Genomic DNA, 24,879 nt, shown 5'->3' with positions numbered 1-24,879 from the left:
TATTCGTGTGAAAAAAACAAAGTGTTTGACTTGACAGGTTCGCATTGATTTAACCCTCATCCTTTTTATGTACATACAGTCCTGTTCACTGATGAGAAACAATTATTTTTCTGGAAAAAAATGCTTATTGAAGCATCCGTATTTGATCTAGTAACCCAAGTTTTCTAATTCTTCAAGTGAAGACTGTACTTTGCTCGAAAATAAATATGCATTAAAACTTAATATTATTCCATCTAACGGTATCTCGCAGCAGTAAAACTTCAGCGGCTGTAAAACTGTGCTTGGTTTATTCTGGAGTGGATTTACTGATTTATTCTTGAAGTTCGTTAGAACAGAGGCACTCAGTTAGCCTACATTATTTGCATATTAAAGCTCTGAAAAGGGATCGTCATTGTGCTTGGTTTAAGGTTTAACAGATCGCGAAAAGGCCAAATCGATATCTTGACCTCAGAGCGACTTTCAAATCGCCAAATTGCTAAAAAAATTGGTCCAACCAAACGTCGTATCTTTACGTCAAACAATGTGTAAGAACTGCAAAGACAGAACTGCAATGACTTTCACATCGAAGGAAGCCCGCAAAATCCCTAGGATTGCGTCAAAGTCCGTCGGTGAGAATGGAAAATTAAATTGGCCGGGCTTGAAATTGTATTAAGCTAACTGGAGAATTTGTGCAAGTCCACTCATTAAAAGTTTTTATGAAGGAATTTATTAACAAGGCGGCACCACAAAATATTAAGCTTTAAATAATAACTATTATAAAAAAAAAATCCTGCAGTTATTATTTTTCTTATTTGGTTAAGGGGTAACACCACTGTAGAAATTTCAAAAAATTGATTTTTTCTTATAAGCTTAAAAAATTCTTTGAACCTTTTAAAATACAGAACAAAAAGTTTTATACGTTACCGAAGTTTATTTCATAAATATTTTAAGCTTTTAACCAAGCGTTAGTGACTGCTACCTAACGACTTCTCCAAATTTCCAAACTTTAAACGCGTTTTTCTCAAAACACGTTTTCTGAAATTGGCACGCAGCATAACTCAAACAATTATAAATATTTTTAATCAGGTTTTTCACTACGTCTGTATAATAACCTTCTTAAGAGAAGAGCGTAGGGGATTTTCGATAGATTAATTTAAACGATTGTTATAAATATTTAAGTGCCGTTTTTTTAGTCCAAAATAGAGTTTTTTCTTCAAATGCTTGCTAATTCCACAAAAATAAATATTTTTTAAATCCCCTACGTGTTTTTCTAGCTATTCTTATCTAGATTAAGAAAAAAAATGTTTCTTTGTTCCAGATTAAAATTTGCACCCTCTGTGCTGCGTGCCGCGGAGCTCCTTCAAGAGAAACCACCTTACAAAAATGTCTCCAATGCCGCCATTTTGTAAAATTTCTCGATCAAACTTTGTAGTTTTGTATTTTAGTATATAAGTAATAACTTCCCAAATCAGAGTGATTGTTTCCCCTTTCCTTCTATACAAAAAAATTCTTTAAAAATCGTGTTTATTTTATGCGTGTACAGTGGTGTTACCCCTTAATGCATCTATTCAAGTGAGCCACTAAATCAAGTACAGTATTACAGCTACTGAAGTTTTATATGGTATATATATTATATATATGCATATACAATTAGCGCGTACACCCTTTTTGGGTGTTTGGCCGAGCTCCTACTCCCATTTGGGGCGTGCGTCTTGATGGTGTTTCACAAATGGAGGGGCCCACACTTTCAAGCCGACTCCGAACGGCAGATATTTTTTATAAGGAGCTTTTTCATGGCTGAAATACACTCGGAGGTTTGCTATTACCTGCCAAGGGGCGACCGCTATTAGATAACTTTTTCTTAATTTTGGTGTTTCGCCGAGATTCGAACCAACGTTCTCTCTGTGAATTCCGAATGGTAGTCACGCACGTACCCAATTGACAACAGCGGCCGCCATGTTGAAGTTTTACTGCTGCGAAATACCGTTAGATTAGTATTTCATCTGATTCATGTTTATTTTCGACTAAGCTACAGCCTTCCCTTGAATTATAAGAAACCCTTGTCTTACAAGATCAAATCCGGTTGCTTTAGTAACCATTTTCTTCCCTAAAAATGATAGCCTCTAATCAACTGAATCAGTAAAATTAGTGTGTTATGGTGTCAGCTCTAATTATATTGACTACAATAGGTATTGAAAACTGTAAATTAGAAGCAAAAAAAAAACTTAAGTTAAAGAGGTTAGTGAGGTGTTCGGAAGCATCAAATATTTTTTTGTCTTATTTAGCGGAAACAAAAGTTTGTAAAACTTGCCAGACTTTTGTTACCCATTTAATTCGGCAGTTAACTCAACGTTTACAATAAAATATTGAGTCTCTAAGCAACATTGAATTTTTTCACTGAAAAATTTGTCAATTGTGTTTTAATACTTTCGAAAAATGAAAAACGAATTCTAGTATTGAGAATATGGGATTATGTGAAATGTCAGCAAAGAAAAGAGTTAATACTGTGGGCAAAAAGAAAGGTGAATTTGGTTGGAAAATGAAAAATCTTTATTTATTCTTGTAAATCAATTTCATCCCTTTCAAAATAGTCCCCTCTCGATGAAATATACTTATGACAACGATTTTTCCAATCCCCGAAACATGCCAAATAGTCCATTTCCGGTATAGCCATCAGCACCTTCTTCGATTCAGCTTTTATCTCCTCAATCGACTCGAAACGCGTTCCCCGGAGTGGTCTCTTGAGTTTTGGGAATAGCCAGAAGTCACACGGAGCCAAATCAGGTGAATACAGTGGTTGCGGAACGATATGCGTGGAATTTTTGGCGAAATGGTCACGAAGAACGAGTGCAGTGTGAGACGGTGCATTATCGTGATGCAAAAACCAAGAGTTGTTGGCCCATAATTCTGGTCTTTTTAGACGAATTGCTTCACGTAATAGTGCACCACGCCACGAAAATCGAAAAAAACTGTCATCATGACCTTTATTTTTGAACGACTTTGACGTGCTCTTTTCGGTCTGGCCTCGCCTTTAGCACGATATTCGCTTGATGCTTGATTGGTCGGTTGTTTCAGGGTCGTAAGCATAAATCCAAGTCTCATCTCCCGTAATGATGCATTTGAGCTTGTCCTGATAGTCTGAAAGCATTGTTTCACACACATCAACGCGACGACTTTTTTCCAAGAAATTGAGAATTTTTCGGTACCAAACGAGATTTGACTTTTCGTAGGCCTAAATGGTCTGTCAAAATGGTTTTCACAGATCCTTCTGATATTTCGATCATATCAGTAAGGTCTTTAACAGTCAACCGACGATTTTTGAGCACTAACTCCTTCACTTTATTGACGTGTTGATCATGTGTTGACGTCGATGGTTGTCCGGAGCGCTCCAAGTCGTCAACACGTTCTCGACCCTCTTTGAAGTCTTTGTACCGCTTATAAACATTTTTCTGCGACATGGTCGAATCACCAAATGCCTTCTGCAACATGCTAAACGTTTCCGCAGCCGAAATTTCATTCCGCAAACAAAATTTGATGGCACTTCTTTGCTCAATCAAATCAGACATTGTAAAAATCGAAAAATGCACTCATGGTCAAGAAAAATTGCATACTTATAGTGAACAATTTTTCATTTATCATTTACCAGCTCAACATTTTATTTCTTGCTATTTTTTAACTATTTCAGGGGTCTGGTTACGGCCTTGCAAATTTTCAATCAACACAGACAGATGGACTCATGCTATATGTTATCTGACACATAAAAGCCGAATCCATTGAGATTGCTAGAGATTTACAAAAAATTTAATTTTTGTTTTATTAAAGTTTACATTACAATAAAATTATTATATTGTATAAACTAACGCTAACGCAGTGCTGGCTTCGGACTCTCTCGCCTGGCATGTTGTTTTTTTTTTTTTTTGTTTTGGCTTTCATATGTACGTTGCACTGGCAAATTTTGAATCAAAAAAGTATTAAATTCGATTTAACCTAGGAATAGGTACTTAACGCTGCCGCCGTAGCCGAACCTCGATTACCGAAAAAATGCCGAAAAGGGAACGGGCTGGAGTTATCCTAATTCAGATTCAGCACGTCAAAAGTGCTCGAAATATTTTAGTCTGATTCGCGATACCGGAAGACAATCAAATTTTGCCGGCATATGTTTATTTAATTTAATATTTCATATAATATTTTATATTTTTATTTTTATAATGCTTCATATAATATTTCTTAATTTTTTTTAATATATTTAGGTAGTTATAGTTTTTTTTTTTAATTTCTTATTTCATTTCATTAACAATTCATTGAGCTATTTCCAAAACAAAAAAGGGTTTAACTGTCCCTGCAACGCAAAACCAAAAAAGAGCCTCTGCCAGATTTAAATTCTATTCGACACTAGGGTCATGTGTATGCATACAACCGGATGTAATGCGCATGCTAGCGCGTACACATTTCTATATGCATTCCATATTTGTTCACAGCTGTGCCCCATCATTGCTTGCGTGCCAAATTGTTGCAACGCCGCGTTGATTTGTTTATAATTTTTTGTTTCGTTCGCTTTTCAACAACCATGTATTAAAATTTCATTTTTATTTGGTGCAGCGCGGAGCAATGAAAACAAATATAAAACCCAGCAGTTGAGCGGATGAAAATGTCAAGCTTATGTGTGTTGTTTTGTATATGCGGCTAAATATGTACATATGTATGCGTGTTTATTCGGGGAAATGGCAAAAAAATTTAAGTCAAGAAGTAAAAGCGAAAACATTTGGTTGCAGAATTATTTGTCGAATTGTTGACACAAAACTAACTGCCAAAATTAGCGCTTACAAACGCATTAAATTGCCTTAAAGTGCTTAAGTGTATGATGAATGTGACAAACTAAAATTATTTACCTTTATCATCATCGCCATTTCGTGCTGACAGTTTATTCATCTGTTTCAATTCGGTCAGCGAAAGCTCCACAGCATCGGCATGTGATTGTAGATTGTTTTTGGACTGGAAAAATTATTTTGAATTAAATAAAACATTGATTGTTATTTGTTGGTATGCACCATTTTGAAAGTGGTCTAAGTCATACATTATTATGAAATTATGGGTTTGCATTTGAGCAAACTAAAAACTATTTTTCTATTTTGTATGGTCTTGAATAAGATTTGTACTAATCTTGCACAAAACTGTTTTTAGATGACTTAAACCATTTTCAGAATCAGCATAATAATCAACATACAAGTTAATACAATATAAGCAATAAAATATGAATTTTATTGAAAAAATTAATTCCTTCAAATCTTTCAAATAAATCTTTCAAGTAATTCAGTTTCATTTAATCTTAAATACTTAAAATATTTCTGAAAGACTGAAGAAATAGAAGGTAGTAACCCGTTTATACAAGATTAGAAATAACCTAAATAATAATGTCCTTAGTATCTAGCACGACTTTCCCCCTAATTCTGTATATATCCCTTCTCGTACAGACTATGAAAACAGATTAATGCTACACATTTACGTTATATTTTAACAATTCAATTAAAAACAAATTCCAATGTTTCAAATGTAACATTTCTTGCAGTTTACAAAGAAGGAAGATTGGAGAATATTTCGAAACTGGCCAAACAATTAGTTTAATAAATAAAGTAAATTTGAAATAGTATTTTGGGAGAAAAAAATCAAGGGCAATAGGATTTGAAAGCGCATTAAATGCTCTCGAAGTTCTGGAAATCAAAGCATTGGAACATAACTAATTGTAAGCAGAAAATATCATGATCACTTAAGCTTAGCTGAGTAATTTTGCATTGATTTTCTCGAGTAACGATGGAGAGTCCATCGTCCCACTTATCAAATCGAAAACGAAAATTAGGGAGAGAATAGTCCGTCTACTATCTAGTGATTTGAGGTTAGTGAGCAAGCACCGACATCTATAGCATGGAATTGTATGTGTGGAATGCAAAGCCGCCGTAGCCGAATGGGTTGGTGCGTGATTACCATTCGGAACTCACAGAGAGATCGTTGGTTCGAATCTCGGTGAAAGCAAAATTAATAAAAACATTTTTCTAATAGCGGTCGCCCCTCGGCAGGTAATGGAAAACCTCCGAGTGTATTTCTGCCATGAAAAAGCTCCTAATAAAAATATCTGCCGTTCGGAGTCGGCTTGAAACTGTAGGTCCCTCCATTTGTGGAACAACATCAAGACGCACACCACAAATAGGAGGAGGAGCTCGGCCAAACACCTAACAGAAGTGTATGCGCCAATTATTTATTTATTTATTAATGCAAAACATAACGGACGAAGGTTTTCTGGACACTTTAACCCTTTGCACTTGAGAGGTGAATCTAACTCATTACTTTGTGTTTGGCGCGGAATTTCAATGGGCATGCATCTCGGCAGTTGTTACATCAAATAGCATACAAAGAAAAATTACAAAGTTTAATGAAATTATGTTCGTAAAGAAGTATATAAATATACTTTAAATATTAACATGTACAAATTTTATGTAAGAAATTCACCAAAAGCGGAAACGGTCTCGGTTGCAAAGGGATAATAGGTCCCAGTTTAAAGACAGCATATTCTAGCCTCGAATGCACAACAAAAGTTTGAACCAAAACGTCAAAGTCTGAACAAATAGTTAAAAATGTTGGTCTTCATCTGTTAAATAGAAAATTTTACACGGAAAATTCTGTATCAGCAAACGATGATTTGGATCTTATTAGCAGATTTTTTTTTCATACTATTAACTGAACTTTCATCTAGAGACAGATTCATCCGCAGTATATTTTATTCTTCTTCATTGTGTTGTTTATCAGTATTGACTGAGTGATGCAACTTATGAGCTATATCTATTTTTGTTTTTCTGACTTGGACTTTAATAATTAATATCAAACGACTTTCGCATATTGTGGAAATTGCCAACACTGTACGCGGCTTAATTTTCGACAATTACCTCTGTACAATTTTTGATGAACATAGTCAGATTAAGGTATCGTGATTTCAAATGAATAATAAATAATGTTTTTTTTTTACTTAATAGCTTAGATCACTATAAAAATAGAAAAAAATAAATGAAAATTAAATAGCATGATTTGATTTCACATGATATGATAAGAAGTGGCGTATTCTGATATGATGTGATGTGGTATGACTATGATATGATGCCATATGATATAATAAATATATTTTCCATTTGACATGATAATGAAAATTGAAATAAAAACGTATATATTGGGTAGTCGAAAAAGTCTTTTCGTATTTTGTCAATAGATGTCGTTGGAGTAATCTATCTCCAGTGCTACCAATCACATTGTGTCATATCATATGGAGTTAGAAAGGTGAAATTTTAAGCTTCATTTAACCAAAAAAAAAATTAAATTTGGAGAAGTTGAAAAAAAGTTATAGCTGTTCAAAAATTAGTGAAAATAATGAAGAAATGCGCTATATTTTGAAATTTTTGTATAAAAAAGGAAGAATGCCATGCAAGCCACTAATGAAATTTGTGAAGTTTACTGAGACGATGCTGTATCAGTTCGTGTAGCACAACAATGGTTCGCTCGCTTCCGTTCTGGAAATTTTGATGTGAAAGATGCGCCTCGCTCCGGTCGACCTATCGTTGAAAAAGTCGATGAAATTAGGGAAAATATTGACCAGGACCGTCACATAAGCTGCCATGACATCGCCAAGGCACTAAACATTCATCATCAAACGGTTTTGAACCATTTAAAAATGGCTGGTTACAAAACGAAGCTCGATGTTCGGGTACCACATGAATTGTCTGTGAAAAATTTAATGGACCGAATTAACATCTGCGATTCCTTGCTGAAACGAAACGAAATCGAATCATTTCTGAAGCGAATGGAAGCGAATGGTAACAGGAGACGAAAAGTGGATCAAATACGACAATAATGTGCGAAAAAGATCATGGTGCAAGGGTGGTGAAGCTCAACAAATGGTCGCAAAGCCAGGATTGACGCCTCGAAAGGTTATGCTGTGTGTTTGGTGGGATTGGAAAGGAATCATCCACTATGAGCTGCTCCAGCCTGCTCGAACGATTGATTCTACACTTTATTGTCAACAACTGATGAGAATGAAGCAAGCAATCGAAAAAAAAACGGCCAGAACTGGGCGTCGTCTTCCATCAGGACAACGCTAGGCCACACACATCTTTGATGACTCGGCAAAAACTGGGAGAGCTTGGCTGGGAAGTATTGATGCATCCACCATATAGCCCTGACCTTGCACCATCGGACTACCATTTGTTTCGGTCAATGCAGAACTCCCTTAATGGAGTAAAGTTGGCTTCAAGAGAAGCCTGTGAAAATTACTTGTCGCAGTTTTTCGACGAGAAACCACAAAAGTTTTACACCGATGGAATAATGTCTCTAGAAGAAAAATGGCAAAAGGTGTTCGACCAAAATGGTACATATTTGGTTTAATAAAGTTCATTGTAATTTTAAAAAAGAATGAGTTGAAGTTTGATTGGAAATACGAAAAGACTTTTTCGACTACCCAATATTTTGCTATTCTATTTAACATCAACCAGTACGGAAGTTTAGATACATATATTGCTGTTCCATTCCATCCATCTGTTCATTTGTACAATTAACAAGTAATATAATCTGTTCAAAGCGACTGGTGCGCCTTAAAAGTATTTCATTTTTCATTACATATGTCTGCACGTACATGCATCCAATATTATTACACATATTTATTACAGATTCGGGCGAGCACGTTTTAGCAAATTCAGATGATTCCATCGTGTAAAAATTTAAGAATGAAAATAAATGCTGGTTTTTCTAAAGACATTAAATGGAAATAATGAGATTTCCAAAACTTTATTTGCTTAGAAAAGTGGACATGGCATTTGATCCGTCAGCTGATTGCAGTATTTGGGCGAATTTTGGGGTGGATAAACCGGCAGTGGGTGAAATTCTTTCGCGATTTGAGGCGTTCGTAATTTGCAAATTTTTTTTTTTATTTCCGAAATTCGCATTTTATTTTATTTAAATCATTCATGTTGTTAATAGAATTCTAAATCTGTGGTCGCACATTAAATAGCACTCTCTCCAATTTTCGCTTATAACAAATAGACACTCTGTAAGCTATAGTAGATAAAATTGGATTAACATATTCAGCGTTGAGTGTTCGAAGTATATGGTTCTAAATGAGTTAAAAAATCAGTTGAATCAACAAAGTTGGGAGAAATTAGTATCTGATTTATACCAACTGAGCTGTCGCCCGCGAATATTTAGCTAGTATTAACGCAAAAATGAATTTGTATTTATCGAAAAAATCTACTGACAAGCAGTGAAACCCAACTTCATACGAGGTGTTAAAATTCGAGTCCTTACAGACCCATCCCGGTAGTTGTTATAGAATTTACTGAACTCTTCAATACAAATATCGTTATTTTTGTATTAACTCTTAATAACACCGTGACAAAAGGGGGCAAAAAAGCAGCATGTGCTGAAATAAATTAATGGGCTAACTTTGTCCATTACCGCATACTGCTTTTGCCTGAGAATATCGCCCCTGAAATTTTATGCAGAGTATTTCTGTGCAAGATTTTGACCAGCCCTCCATAATATTTTTCAGAATTATAAAATTAGGGGTCAAAATTATCCACACTAGAAAGAAATATTGGATTATTTAGATTCTTAAAGACGATATTAAGTAAATGTTTTTAAAACCAATATACTGTAAAAATTCATTGGTGCCCAACATTCTACAGCTCTTCTTCTTTCAAAATATCTATATCACCTTTTTGGTTTTTTTGATTGCTGGCTGCAGACTGTTATTTATTTGCCTTTCATTTATTTGGATAAGTCTAAACTTTAAACCTTGCTAAAAAATTCCCAAAAGTTGCAATAATTCTCTCTTAATGTACTCGTAATAATTCTCTCTTAGTGTAACAAAATAGTAGGATGTTCAGATAAGAATTCAAAAAAAAAATCTAAAATTCTAAATTCCCTAATGTGTATACATCAATCAAAATTTTGCTTACCTTTTCAATTTCACTCATCATGGTAGCGGTAACCTTTGGTTTCTCTTCACTTTTGCCAATTTTATTTACAATCAACTTCAAATCGTCCCGCCGATCCTAAAAGGTATTATAAATGCTTATGAAAAGGTGACATTAGCATGTATTTAGTTGTGTTTGTGTATTAATGGAAAAACTGAAGTGTCTAATGGAAATTTGATGACACAAAGGAAAACAACACAATATTTGTTAAATTACTTAAAAATTTAAAAATTTCAGCGCCAATTAAAAATTTTGTAAAAATCATAAAAGTTTATTAAAATATTGGGTAGTCGAAAAAGTCTTTTCGTATTTCTAATCAAACTTCAACTCATTTATTTTTATATTTATAATGAACTTTATTAAACCAAATATGTACTATTTTGATCGACCACCTTTTGCCATTTTTCTTCTAGAGACATTATTCCATCAGTGTAAAACTTTTGTGGTTTCTCGGCGAAAAACTGCGACAAGTAATTTTCACAGGCTTCTCTTGAAGCCAACTTTACTCCATTAAGGGAGTTCTGCATTTACCGAAACAAATGGTAGTCCGATGGTGCAAGGTCAGGGCTATATGGTGGATGCATCAATACTTCCCAGCCAAGCTCTCCCAGTTTTTGCCGAGTCATCAAAGATGTGTGTGGCCTAGCGTTATCCTGATGGAAGTCGACGCCCTTTCTGCTGATCAGTTCTGGCCGTTTTTTTTTCGATTGCTTGCTTCAATTTCAACTCATACTTCAACTCATAGTGGATGATTCCTTTCCAATCCCACCAAACACACAGCATAACCTTTCGAGTCGTCCAACCTGGCTTTGGGACCATTTGTTGAGCTTCACCACCCTACCGTTGCACCATGATCTTTTTCGCACATTATTGGCGTATTTGATCCACTATTCGTCTCCTGTTACCATTCGCTTCAGAAATGGTTCGATTTCATTTCGTTTCAGCAAAGAATCGCAGATGTTAATTCGGTCCATTAAATTTTTCACAGACAATTCATGTGGTACCCGAACATCGAGCTTCTTTTTCTAACCAGCCTTTTTTAAATGGTTCAAACCGTTTGATGATGTATGTTTAGTGCCTTGGCGATGTCATGGCAGCTTATGTGACGGTCCTGGTCAATCTTTTCCAAAATTTCATCGACTTTTTCAACGATAGGTCAACCGGAGTGAAGTGCATCTTTCACATCGAAATTTCCAGAACGGAAGCGAGCGAACCATTGTTGTGCTACACGAACTGTACAGCATCGTCTCCGTAAACTTCACAAATTTCATTGGTGGCTTGCGTGGCATTCTTCCCTTTTTTATACAAAAATTTGAAAATATAGCGAATTTCTTCATTATTTTCACTAATTTTTGAACAGCTATAACTTTTTTCCGAATTTAGTTATTTTTTTGTTAAATGAAGCTTAAAATGTCACCTTTCTAACACCATTTGATATGACACAATGTGATTGGTAGCACTGGAGATAGATGGCTCCAACGACATCTATTGACGAAATACGAAAAGACTTTTTCGACTACCCAATATTTGTGTAAGTATGTGAATCAAATATTCACCGCTCAGTATGAAACTCAATGAAACAAGTATCTTTGAAGGCATCCAAAAAAAAAAAACAAATGCCGAATGAATGCAAATAGGAGAGGAGAAATTTTGGTAAAAAAGTGAGGAAAAATGCAGCAGAAGTGGAGATTAAAAAGGAAAAATTGAAAAAATTCTACAACTAGTTGGAGTGGAAGTCTGTATCATTTGTTCATACATGCATACATACACATATGTATTTATGTAAGTATTTGTGCTCAATTGTGTAGGTGTGCCTAAGCTGTTTTTGTGTAGCTCCTGCGATAACGGTTAAATGTTTGCGGCGCTTGCATAAACCTTTAGTGCAGTTTTCTATGATTCTGATCTTGTCCTTTTTTAAATTTCTTATTTTCAAAATGATTGATTTACATTTTTTCTTAGGCATGAGTTGGAAAGTTGATCTTTCAAGCGCATGCACTGAATTTGTTTGCGTGTGTGTGTGTGCTTTGGTAGTTCATGCCCAAGCCTTAACTGACGATTTGTGTCAACCAGCAGAATTGCATTTTTGAGCTGACGAAACTGACAATGTTTCTTGTTATTTTTGTTGGTTAAAATTTGTTTCTTTGTCGTTTTGTAGGAGATTGCTTTGCTTTTCTAGTTTATTGTTGTAAAACTTTCACGACTCACTGTTGCTTTTATTCAGGATTATTGGTATTTTGCTAAAGACGTCACTTTTAAAGTATTTTATATTTTTATGCACTTGTGTAATAACTTTTTCATTTTTTATTAAGGCACTTCAAATTCACAGTAGTACATATTTCGTATATAAATTTATACATATGAGATTAATGTGGAGGGGGATACAAAAGCAACTAAACACTGCAACATTAACCACAGAAGCCCCATTTATTGTCGTTTTAACGTAAACTCCAAATAAAACACGCAGAGTTGGATCGCTGCGACCTCCCGAACCAACTCAGCAGTAAGGTTAAGGGGCTAAGTCGAAAATAAAAAAAAACTAGATTCAGTTAGGAATATGTGGCAATTTAATAGTAGTTTCAACCAATACTGAAAAGCAGATGAGGCTTGCAAATCAGTGACTCTACAACCACCGGATAACGGGTCTAAATCAAATTCGTTTGTTAAAAATCAAAATTAACAATAACTGAAACAGCAATTTAACACGTCGCACATTCAGTGAAAAATAATCCAGCATCATAATTATTTCTAGACTAATTTCATGGTTTTGGAAAAGAGGTCTCACATTCCCGTCTAAATATTTTTGGCGTAGAACTACTCAAAAGATAATTCAAAATTACATTTTTTTGCGCAGACATTTTTAAACCACACAAAGGTAATTTGAATTTGAAAAACCGGAAGAAGATCAGTAGAAGTCGGAACAACCTGCAAATAGCCTTTTACAACATCAAAGAGCCGAAAAGGCAGACTCGATGTCCAAAAACATAAGACTGTTCCCTGAATTGAAGGGCACTCTTAAATATTCGGCTGCAATAGGGCAAATAGATATACCCACGACAGTCGGTTCTACGTTGTCGGAATGACCCGGATTTATAAGCCAAGCCCTTGTCACTCCAGCACCATTCCCGATACATGTATGGCGAATGTTTATACTGCTACTTCAACAAAACCCGAAAATATATGAGGGAAATAAGAAAACTCTATACAACCGACTGCTTTCACTTAGTCACAAGTTTTATTACATATATACAGGGTGGGCCATATAGCGTTTGCCTTTTGAACCACCTATTTTTTTGAGAATGGTAAACAAATCATCTGTCAAATGAGTTCATAATTTACTTAAAGGTTTGACATTTACAAAATGGGACGCTATACGCTTGAACAAAAATGGGAAATGTTGAAAACCTTTTTCCAAAGTGGTGAGTCTTCTTCTTCTTCCACGGTTACAGTAAATGGCGAGCGTTACCGTGACATGCTCAACGAGTTTTTGTTTCCAAAAATTGAAGAGGACGACATGGACGAAATTTGGTTTCAACAGGATGGTGAACTTATCACACTGCCTAAGTTACACTCGAACTTTTGGCTACCGTTTTTGAAAACCGAATAATCAGCCGAAATTCCGATATCAATTCGCCGCCTCGGAGCTGTGATTTAGGCCCGTTGGACTATTTTTTGTGGGGAGCCATAAGGGCAAATGCTATGCGAACCATCCAGAGACGATTGATGCTTTAAAACACGAAATCGAAGTTGCCATTCATGAAATTGGAGCCCAACAATCGAAAATGTGCTTCAAAATTGGGTTGATCGAATGGCCTACTGTAAAGCAAGTCGTCGCAGTCATTTGAACGATATTATTTTTCATTCATAAATGACAATGTTCAATCTTCAAAATAAAAAGAAAAAAAGTTTGAAAAAATATTGATTAGTTTTTTTTATAGCCGATTCAAAAAGCAAATTTTGAATGGCCCATGCTATATACCTATGTACAGGGTGAACGATATGAAGTGTTACCTATTCAAAACACCATAACTTTTTCGTGTGAAATTAGTTTTTACTCTTATTGATTTCAAAGACAAAATTGTTCAAAAATGATTACAATTTTAACATATAATCCTTTAGTTCGATATGACTATAGCCTTCAAACGGTCAAAAAATGAGTTGTACTCTGCATGAATGTGATCTTGAGGCATTTTGGCCCATTCTCGTATAATCGTTTTTTTAAGCGCAGCCATACTGGCATATTTTTTGTCCTCACCTTGCTCTCCAAAATGGATTAGATGGAATAGTCCATCGGATTTGCGTCTGGCGAATTCGAAAGCTATTATGGGGACGAAAGAAGTGTGGAACATGATTTTTTAACCATTCTTGGTTCACACGAGCTTTATGAGACTGTGCCGAGTCCTGTTGGAACGTCCATGGTCTACGAACTGCTCAATTGGGAAATTTTTTTCATCAGAAAACACAATGTTAGGAAATTTGCCACGTTCGTGCAAGCGCAACAACTCCTTTGCTCTTTCGCACCGAACTTTTTTTGCTGGGGTGAAAGATCGTGTGCTTTTTGGAACCTGAAAGCCTTGACCTTGAGCTCATTTTTCAATATGCGTCGAATGCTGTCTTGTGATATTTTCAGTTCCTTGGTCATTTTTCTTCCACTTCGACGTGGATTTCGTTCAAGACGAGCCTTCACTTTCCAAACCTTTTCTGGCGTAGTTCGGTTTTTTTTGGTCCACCTCCATAGCGTTTTGCAATGCTATCAGTATCATTGTAACGTTTTATAGTGCGATACACAAATATTTTATTCACTTTCAGGTGACTGAGCTCACGAACAATGGCTGATTGTGATTTTCCAGCCAAATATAATGCAATCACACTTTTACGTTTGAATTCCACCACAGAAAAAAAAAATTGAACAAAACTGAGACGCAAATGCTTTTGATGGCTTATAAATATATTGAAATGTCATTAGAACAATTTTGACGTTGATGTCATGAGCTGTTTTACAGATACAAGCAGTGTGAAGTTGCTAACACTTCATATCGTTCACCCTGTATATTAATTATAATAATAATTTCTTTTTTAATTTATTTAATTTTCAACCCTGTTAAAGTTTTTTGTAGTAAACTTGTGAAACCATACTAGCCTACACCTGCTTGTGCTTCCTTTCTCTCATTCTCTCATCAAGGCTTCCTTTCTTATCAATGGCAAGCTGCGCTATTCACATACGAGTATCATTTCATTCGCTTGGCGCACAAGCCAGCAGACCGCACGCAACGGCATATTGAGGGGAAACACCGCTTGCATACTACAATCAAGCTACTTGCATCTATCTATTCTCTGTGCAGAAGGGTTCCGTTAAAGTTTCCGAACTGCAGGACTCAATATTTCTGGTGGTTAATCCTAACATCCGCAAGCGTGAATTATGCATTTTTATGAGTGCGTTTTCTTACGGCAGTAAAGAAGCTATGCATAAAAACGCAAGAAAAGTTGATTATTTTTATACTTCTGGCGCTTCAAGTAGCAGGTTAACCCATTAACGGCTTTGGAACATATGTAGGGCATATACAGGGTGGCTGATGAAAGCCGCTACCAAAAAAAAAATTGAATAACTTTTTTTCTTTTTAAGTTATCTGTTCCATTTTTGTTTTAATTTGCAGATTGATCTTTAAAATTTATTAAAATGGATAACTGGGACACGCAAACAAGAATTTGGATAGTCCGCCGCTATCACGCACTGGAGTCCGTAGTTTTGGTACAGAGAGAGTACAGGCGGATGTTTGGCGGCGATCCCCCGAGCAGATGGACCATAATGAGACTGGTGAATAATTTTGCTGAGCAAGGAACAGTCGCAAGAAGGCCTTATCATCGAAACCCACCAGTTCGGACGGAGGAAACGATCGCTGCTGTAGCTGCAGCTATACAAAGCAATCCAAGGGTTTCAACAAGAAGCTTATCTGCTCAACTTGGTGTCAGCCGACAGTCTTTGCAAACAATAATGCACAAAGATTTAGACTTATTTCCCTACAAAATTCAAATGGTTAACAAACTGAATGCAGCAGACTTGCCGATTCGCTTGGAATTTTGCCAGAAGATCCTGCAAATGGTGGAAGAAGACCAAAACATGTTAAACTGCCTTTTCATGTCTGATGAGGCCCATTTCGATTTGAACGGCAATGTGAACAAACAAAATTGTCGAATATGGAGTACTTCTAACCCACAGATACTCCACGAGACGGAATTGCATCCTCTTCGCGTGACAGTGTGGTGTGCGGTTTCTTCACGCTGTATTGTCGGGTCTTATTTTTTTGAAGAAAATGGTCACACCGTTACGGTTACTGGAGACCGTTATTTGAAAATGCTGAAAGAATTGTTCTATCCAGAACTACGCCGAAAGAGAATTCCTTTCAACTCTGTGTGGTTTCAACAAGATGGGGCAACGTCTCACATAGCCAAGACTGTTATGACAGAGTTGCGACGAAAATTTCCCAATAAACTGATTTCAAGAAACTCCGAATTTCGTTGGCCCCCCAGGTCGCCTGACCTTACTGCACCTGACTTTTTCTTGTGGGGTTTATGTAAACAAGAAGTTTATAAAACAAAGCCAACAAATTTGGATGAACTAAAACAATCCATTCGGGCAACAATTGCGGCTATTCCTGTCGCAACTCTCAAAGCAGCAATGAACAACTTTTTACTAAGATGCCGCACTTGTGTCAACGAGCATGAGGGGCATTTAAATTCAATTATTTTTAAAACTAGTTAAGCTACATTTAATAAAATTTAATGACCTTCAACTTGAAAAAAAAAATAAATGAATTCCATACACTAAAAAAAAGTTATTTGAGTTTCTTAATGTAGCAAAATTCATCAACCACCCTGTACATTCCAACGCAAATTATCCTCACCACCTAAGGTGTGGCGAATTCTGGTGGAAATCATAAATTGAGCGTTTTCAGAGAGAAGTGGCAAATTAAAAGAAAATTGGCCTTTTGTGACAACAGATTTCAATTCAGCACAACAACAAACACATTTTTGGTGAAGCTGTTGTTAACTTCTAACCTCTGCTTCCTTTCGCTTCTATTATCCCTTCTTTACATCAGCGTTCTCCACTGTCCCTAAGTTAAACAATGTTGGTGGTCCCCAAAAATTAATGAGCCAATTTAAGCAACTTTTTGGAATTATTTTTTTTGTTTGTTTTATTTTGCTTTACATTCGCCCTCTGTTATATATTTTTATTTACACATGAGAATACCGTATGACACACAAATTTACATTCGTTTCTTTATGTATTTAATACGCTTCCACTTTAAAATTTGTGCAGACATTTTTTATTATAAATTTTGAGCCAAATTCTCTCTTTACTTTTTCACGCTTCAGTTTTTGAAATTTATAACTATATTTTTAATTCTTGCAATTTTTGTAACATCAACAGTTAATTGAAACCCGTTTGTATACACGCGCACACGTCAACAAACACGATGATGCAACAATTTGTTGCAGCAACACGCCTTCTCGCCCCCAAATATGTCGTCACGAGACCGTTTTCGATAAAAATCGACGTTTTCAAGTGGAATAATCGCGCCATACTGAGTGTAGCTGAAGTGAAAAATATTTCTCATGCCGCTCAATGAGGATCCATCGAGTATCGGCAGCGGCGCACAACTTGCATACGTACACACACGCAACAGATAACATTTTTAAGCAAATTCATTTCTGAAGATTTTCAATTAAAAACATTTCCATTTTGATTATGAAAAAAAAACAAAAAACTTTAGCTCAGCCATATAAGAGACACTACGGCGAAAAGCTACAAAAATAATTAATCAAAGGGAAAATATCAACAAAAATCGGCGCACGCTTGGCACTACTTTTCCTTTTATTATATATAATATTATTAGCCACAATTCTTTTGCTGCTCACCATCGACGTTGAGTGGCTATTTTTAACGCACCCACCTCTGTCACTTACTTGGCGGCGATGTCGCCTAGCTGGCTGATTGGCGCAGCGTCATCCGGCGCACGACTGAATGCTTAAGGCGACTTAGTGAAAAATTTGGCAGTGTAACATTAAAATAAGCTAAATAGTTGAGATAAAAATCACCATAGCCACACGCAAAGTACTTAAAAATACCTGTGTATACGTTAGTGTATTTGCATAAGTATGAATGACTTGCGAAGACTGAGTATTAGGCCGGGTCGATTTGTGGGGAGGCAAAAAAATCGCCCATTGCTCTGTGAAAAACATATTCTAGGAATCAAAATAAGAAACTTTACCGAAGGAACCATACCTCTAAAACGAATTCTGATGTCCCCCAATTTGGGTCGAACTTTTTAGTTTCTTTACTCATGTAAAGGCCAAAAATGGTGATATTTTGAAATGATTGCATTGGGAACACCCCAGGGAAGTTCCAGCGGGTGTGCCACTGGCATGGGTGGATCGACCGTCCAAAGTTAGTGGGCGTCGGTCATATTTTTGGACTCGTTTGGAGCACTCTAAATGGGTCAAAGTGGGATTTTTCGTTCGACCCAAATTTGGGGACATTAGAATTCGTTTTAGAGGTATGGTTTCTTCGGCAAAGTTTCTTATTTTGATCCCTAGAATACGATTTTCACTGAGCAATGAGCGATTTTTAAATCGACCCGCCCTACTGAGTATGTTTCATCGCTAGAGCGGAACTGGCGCACTCTGAATCAGTATCTCTTGTATATTATTATGACCCAATAGATAGGGGATTTCTAGGTAGTTTATAAATTTCACAATCTTTTTATTCTCCGAAATCTATTTTATTGCGCCTCCTTTCGAGTAATCCATTTCTCCGGCAAATTACATTTATGCCAATTTTCTTTTTAGTTCTCTTCTCGCCAAATGTGATTTCCGAAACGTAATGTTTAATGTCTTCTGTTGGCTCGAAACGGTGTTGGAGTAATGTTTGCCCAGGTGAGTTAGAAGTGAACCACGTCATGATAATCAATATAAGCAATTCTCTGCTGAAAATTGATTTTGGATCAACTTCGTTGTGAACTTCTGGGCTTTAGGATGATTTAAGAAAAACTATTCCTCTCATTGTTAGTTCGTTGAGATGCCACATTTATTGCCGCGTCACTAATGCCTACAGTAAAAAGTTGGCTCAAAAGAACGCAATTCTTCAATGCCAGTTTTGCAATGATATTTTTTACTTAAGCCGACCTTCAACATTCTTGTAATAGCCAAAGCAAGTCGATTGAGTATACATATATTGTTTTTAATTTTCTGGGTTTTTCGTCATTCTCAGAGGTAGATGGACGACTTGCACAATTCGGCCAGCTTTGAACTTTAAACAAATTCAGCCACTCATATGTGGCTCACTTTCATAAGGGCTTTGGGTACTTTCGGGCGAAGATATTAATTTTGATTATCAACTGGTTATTGTATTAGTCCAGTGAGCGTTATGCACAAAGTTCTTAGAGTATTCTCTAATAAGGCCCAATGGACTCGGTTATATAAGATAACAACATCTAACGAACATGTCTTTATGGCCTTATTTCGATTCGGAAGCTCTCTTGATAAAAAGTATGCAAACAAATTTCGAAGATTATCAAATTGCCAATTTAGATTTAACTACAAAATATAAGAATCAACTGATCAAACATACATTACTACAACGCACCCATACATTGAAAATATAAATATAAATAAGCAGCGCATGCTGAAAATCATCAGTTATAATTTATTTGTCGACGTTACTTGATACAGAATCAGACTTCAATAGCCGCATGGATCAATTTAAAATAAACTATAAGTATGTACGTATGTTTATTTATGTACTCGTATATGCATATGTGAGTGAGTGTGTATTTACAAGATTTCCATAAATAAACAAGTCGTGGGTAACCGAAAACGGCAATTTGAAAACTTCACGCTCAGAGCTCCCTACCACCCCGACGCCTTTCTACGGCTATTGAAGCTAAAATAATACAAAATGCGGAATGCGGAACTGCCAAGTGTTTCGCAGCATGTGGCACACGCCACATATTAACATATAGAAGGTGAAGTCCAAAATAAACAAGACTGAGCTAAAATAGAAATGACAGTAGCTTTGTTCCGATAACTTCGAATTTATTTATTCAAAATAGCCCCCTCTGGCCTCGATACACTGTTTTGCGCGATCTAAAAGCTTTTCGAAAGAGTGTTTCAGGTCATTGACCGGAATGCCCTTCAGGATGTCGGTACAAGTATTTTGGATGGCCTCTACGCATGCAAAACATTTTCCCTTCATGGTCAAATATAATTTTTCGAATAGGTAGAAGTCACAGTGAGACACCACAGTGGCACATACGGTGAGTGATTGATGGTTAAAATGCCATTTCTAGTCACAAAATCAGTCACAAGAGTGAATATATGATATGGTGCTTGACCATGCAATAAACGCCAGATTGCTCCTTCGCGGTATTCAGAGCGAATTCGACGAATGCGATGCCAAGATAGAAAATTGCATTGACGGTTTGGCCTGTTGGCACGAACACCTTCGGACAATTCCCTTGGAATCGTAAAAACAAATGAACATCGACTTGATTTTAGACTTCCCTAAGCCCGATATTTTGGGTGGTGGCTCGTCTGGGGCCTTCCATTCGGCTCTTTGATATTTAGTTTCATTTCAGGTTGATGTTGGAAACACCACGTTTCATTACCAGTTACAATGTTGTAAAGGAAGCTCTCGTCTTTTCTCGCCTCTTTAATAAGGTCGTTCGAATGTTGAATTCTGATCAATTTTTGGTCCTCAGTTAACTTGTGCGGAATGAAACGTGCACACACCTTTCGTAAGCCCAAATGATCAGTAAAAAAGCGATAAATCGATGTTTTGGAGATATTCAACTCCGATTCCATGAGTTTCAACGATGATTTAGGTTCATTTTTGATAAATTTACTAACAATTCCGATGGAGTTTTCGGTGATTACTGATTTTGGGTGGCCCCAAAATTTGATAATAGCTCATTGTTCGACACTCATTTTTGTACCGATAACACTAACATACTGACACTTTAGACGCAATAAATTGGCTTCCAGTGAAACGAATGTCAGCAAGCGTTCGCTGGAAGTCAGCTAGAAATGTAACTCATTAAAAATATGGCGCCATTAAAAACCTTTTTATGACACCAGTCTTGTTTATTTTGGACTTCACGTTGTATATGTAAGTGCATACTTCTAAGAAATAACATGAAATGGTTGCAATTTATGTAGAGTTTGTGGGCTATTCAAATTTTAAAGATTATGATTCCAGAGAATGTTAACGAAATGAGAAGGCGCAAATATTACTGTTAACTATTTTTAGTCCAATTGAGTTTTGTAAAGTTTCTTAGTAATGGAGTTTAGAACAGCGAAGATATGCATGCATCACACAAAAATTCAAGACACTTTAAAATTCCATGTATTATATTTCTTACTATTTGCTTATATATGAAATGATAAGCGAATACATAAAATTTTTTACACAAAACATTAACATTCTCTGCTATACTCGCTCACCAGAGAATGTTAATTAAATGGGAAGGCGCAAATGTTAAATAACATTTTTTTGAGTACTAAATTGAAGATTCGCTAATAAGTGATGGGGGGGGATTCAGCACATGCATTTCATGTGGTAAAATAAATGCTCACATCAAATTTAATGAATTGGCGATTGGAAATCCGCGCATGCAGTTAATCTGCTGCGCAGATGCCTAAAGTCGACGAGAATAATCGTGTGGTTTTTGTGGTGCATATTTAATGCTGGTTCAAATTCTGTTGTGCCATATTTTTCTTCTTCTTGCACAATTTTTGAAGTGAAACTTCTTAGGCGTAACGTTTTGGGCATTTTCGTTCCGCGAGAGAGAAAAAAGATATAACCTGGAGGAAAAGGAGAGAGAGAGAGCTATACTTTATATATATTTTAGATACACGTTGGGCTATTCACGTCTCCCTTTTGTGCGGTTCTTCGTCTTTTTTCCCCACTTCTACCCTAAGGCTATAGTCTAAGTCGTACGACGTTAGTCGTATTGTAGGAGCCACAGAGAACCACGTATACATTACTCAAGGCGTTAGAATATAACAGAGAGAGAAAGAGAGTGACGTGTAAACTTACAGCACTAATGCCATATTACTATAGTAGAGCGAAAGAGAGCAACATATTGTTAGAATAGGATAGATAGTATTGCGCATGCGCGTGCCTTGTCTATGCACGTTATAGTCTTAGACACTATATATGCGCACGACTCTAACGCCACGCTAATACATCGGAGCGAGAGAGAGCAACGTACAGTTAGAATACGACAGATCGTATTGTGCGTGCTATGGCAGTACGCGTTGACAACAGACGCTATATATACGCAGTTGATATGCAACGTGAATTATTATTCATTTTTTTTTTTTTGAAATTTTGTCTATTTCTATTATCTGCAAATGTTGTGAATTTATTTAGATATATATTCTTTCTCTCTCTCTCTCTCATTCTCTCTGGGGTCTCTCTCTCTTTCTTTATCTGCCTTGAAAGCTTCACTTCTGTTATGTGTACTACCCTACACGCACTTTTTTTATTTATCCTACAATTCCAAACCAGGAAAGTATGGTAACATTTTTAAGTTTACTTTAATTATAATTGATTTGAAATAGTGCGTTTATGTTTTTTATATTTTATATTATTTAGAAATTTTCTTTTCTGTATAAAATAATTCATACTGGACATGAACTGATTTATAAATCACCCATAAAGGTAATACATATAAACATTCAGACATATATTTAAACTCTTTAATCAAATCTAAATATCATTTTCATATACGTCCAGAAAATCAAACGCGCATACACACATGTACATTTATTTATGTATGTAATGAAAAAACGCCCTGAATTACTATGCAATAAATGTATTAAAACTTATCCCCGTCTCACGCATAGCCATCACGCAACTTTGCTTAACCCTCTACTGCATGGAAATGTTTAAAAAAATGGAAATAAATAAAACACCGTAAATTTATGTTGATTGAGGGTAATTTATTGCGTATTTAACAAAAATTAAAAAATTCACTTGGCGGTTTGGAAGAAAAAAAATGAAGCCATATAAGGTTATTTTTGGGGAAAAAATTTATTGGGTGTGGAAACTTGTAAAACAGTTCCTTTTGTCGTTGTAGCACAAGAACACGTTGCAAAAGGTGTATGAGCGAAAAGAGCAATCATTTTGACAACGTTGTCGGTTTTTCATCCATTTCGGGAAATGGCCTATTCCGTCCGTCCGCACAGAACTCAAGGGGAAATCCTGTCGCTTTCTTCTTTTACTGCTGGTAGGTATATTTTCTCTACTTGCCGATGGAGAGTTTGAGGGTGTGGATATAGGTCGTCCTCGTTTTTTCAATTTACCAACTTTGCAAAGATGTTCAGCTATTGCAAGCTTGAAGTCAAACAATGGCATATATTCTTTCGACTTTCGACGCCACAAAATCCAAGCATTGACAACGCACATATCAATCATATGAAAAAAAATCTTTTTATACCACTTTTTTGTCCTCAGTTGTATTCTATAAAGGCCTAGTAAAGAATCCAGTAAATCAACGCCACCCATATAATATAATAATTATATTCATCAACAGCCCTAGGAGAATTGATTTCAATATACTTCTTCTCTTTTACCGTTTTTTCGTTGACATAGGGTACCGTTTTTTCGTTGACATAGGGTGACATCCGACATAGGTTGAAAGAATATTTACCACTTTGTTGTCAAACCAAGTGACGAGACCAAGTTCAACTCCATCAATATCTGCTACTTTTTCAACCATACTGCCACGGCATAACTTTTTCATTTCTGTTTCGTTTGTCATCTTACAATTTATTACACGATTTAACCATAGTGTGCCTAAAGGTAATATACCATTTTTCATTAGATACACCTGAAGCTTCGGACTGTTAAACCAATTATCAAAAAATAGTTGATAGTTTTTTCTTTTTAGTATTGTAGCTGCTAGTCTCGTTACAACATTTCCACTTACTCCTATATTTGGTGGTCCTTCCGGGAATGTATCGCTTTGAGCTCCGGCAAATATATCAAAATCTGAAACTCCGCTCAAGACAACATTTTTGAATCCCCATTTGTGGGGTTTAGCTGGATTGTACTATTTGAGGTGATGGCGGCACTTTGTGGGAATTATTTGTTCATCAACCACTAAATGTTCTTCTTTGGGTACAAGCAACAATCGAGCACGAATTTTGTCTAACAATGGTCGAATATTAAAGAGCTTATCAAACCCGAGTTCACCTGGTGAACTTATATTTTCATTATTATTGAAGTGTAAAAATATTCTTGGCCAATGAATGTGTTCCAATAATGTCTAGATGATGGTAGTTTTATCAAAGACATGTATATTGTTATGCCTGAAATAATTTTTATAAGTAATTTTTTTAACTTTTTTACTTGAACTCACCTACATATAAACTGATCAATCTCGTTCCGAGTAATATTGGCAGGTTTATTTATATCCATTTGTAATGCAATTAAATTCGATTGTTCTACAATAAAGTTCATCAAATCATCATTGAAAATCAAATTAAACATATCTGCTGGTGTCTCCAGTTCCTCAATAAAGTCAAGAAGGTTTGAATCTCCTTGAAATGGAAAATTTTCACTGGAATAAGGAGGCAAGCAAATTTCTTTCCAAATTGAAGGTCTAGGCTTTTTAGCAGAGTTGATGTAGAATGCTTGTTATAGTCATCTGAGTCATCGGTATCATCAGTCTCTGGTACATAAATATGCTCCTGTTCTGGCGGTTTACTTATAAAGTCTTCTTCGTCGGTATCAGATATGTAGTCATCATCACTTTGATCACCTCTATTAATTTCATAAACATACTTTAAGTTACCATAAAATGATCGTACATTCATTTCTATGAAATTCCAT

General features: G+C 35.9%; 1 protein-coding gene across 1 annotated transcript in view; it reads right to left on the bottom strand.

Annotated features, from left to right (window-relative positions):
• LOC129235346 (dystrophin, isoforms A/C/F/G/H-like) overlaps window positions 1–24,879 on the bottom strand; it is a 202,546-nt gene that overhangs the window by 83,195 nt on the left and 94,472 nt on the right. The window contains exons 13-14 of the mRNA XM_054869146.1: window positions 9,969–10,064; window positions 4,869–4,971 (exon numbers count right to left, since the gene is read on the bottom strand). Coding sequence (XP_054725121.1) covers window positions 4,869–4,971; window positions 9,969–10,064 — 199 coding nt within the window. The remainder of the gene's footprint in view (window positions 1–4,868; window positions 4,972–9,968; window positions 10,065–24,879) is intronic.

This window comes from Anastrepha obliqua, chromosome 1 (genome assembly GCF_027943255.1).
Source record: "Anastrepha obliqua isolate idAnaObli1 chromosome 1, idAnaObli1_1.0, whole genome shotgun sequence".
Taxonomy (NCBI): Eukaryota; Metazoa; Arthropoda; class Insecta; order Diptera; family Tephritidae; genus Anastrepha; species Anastrepha obliqua.
The sequence above is the reverse complement of the archived record's forward strand: the minus strand, read 5'-3'. Positions and strand labels throughout refer to the sequence as shown.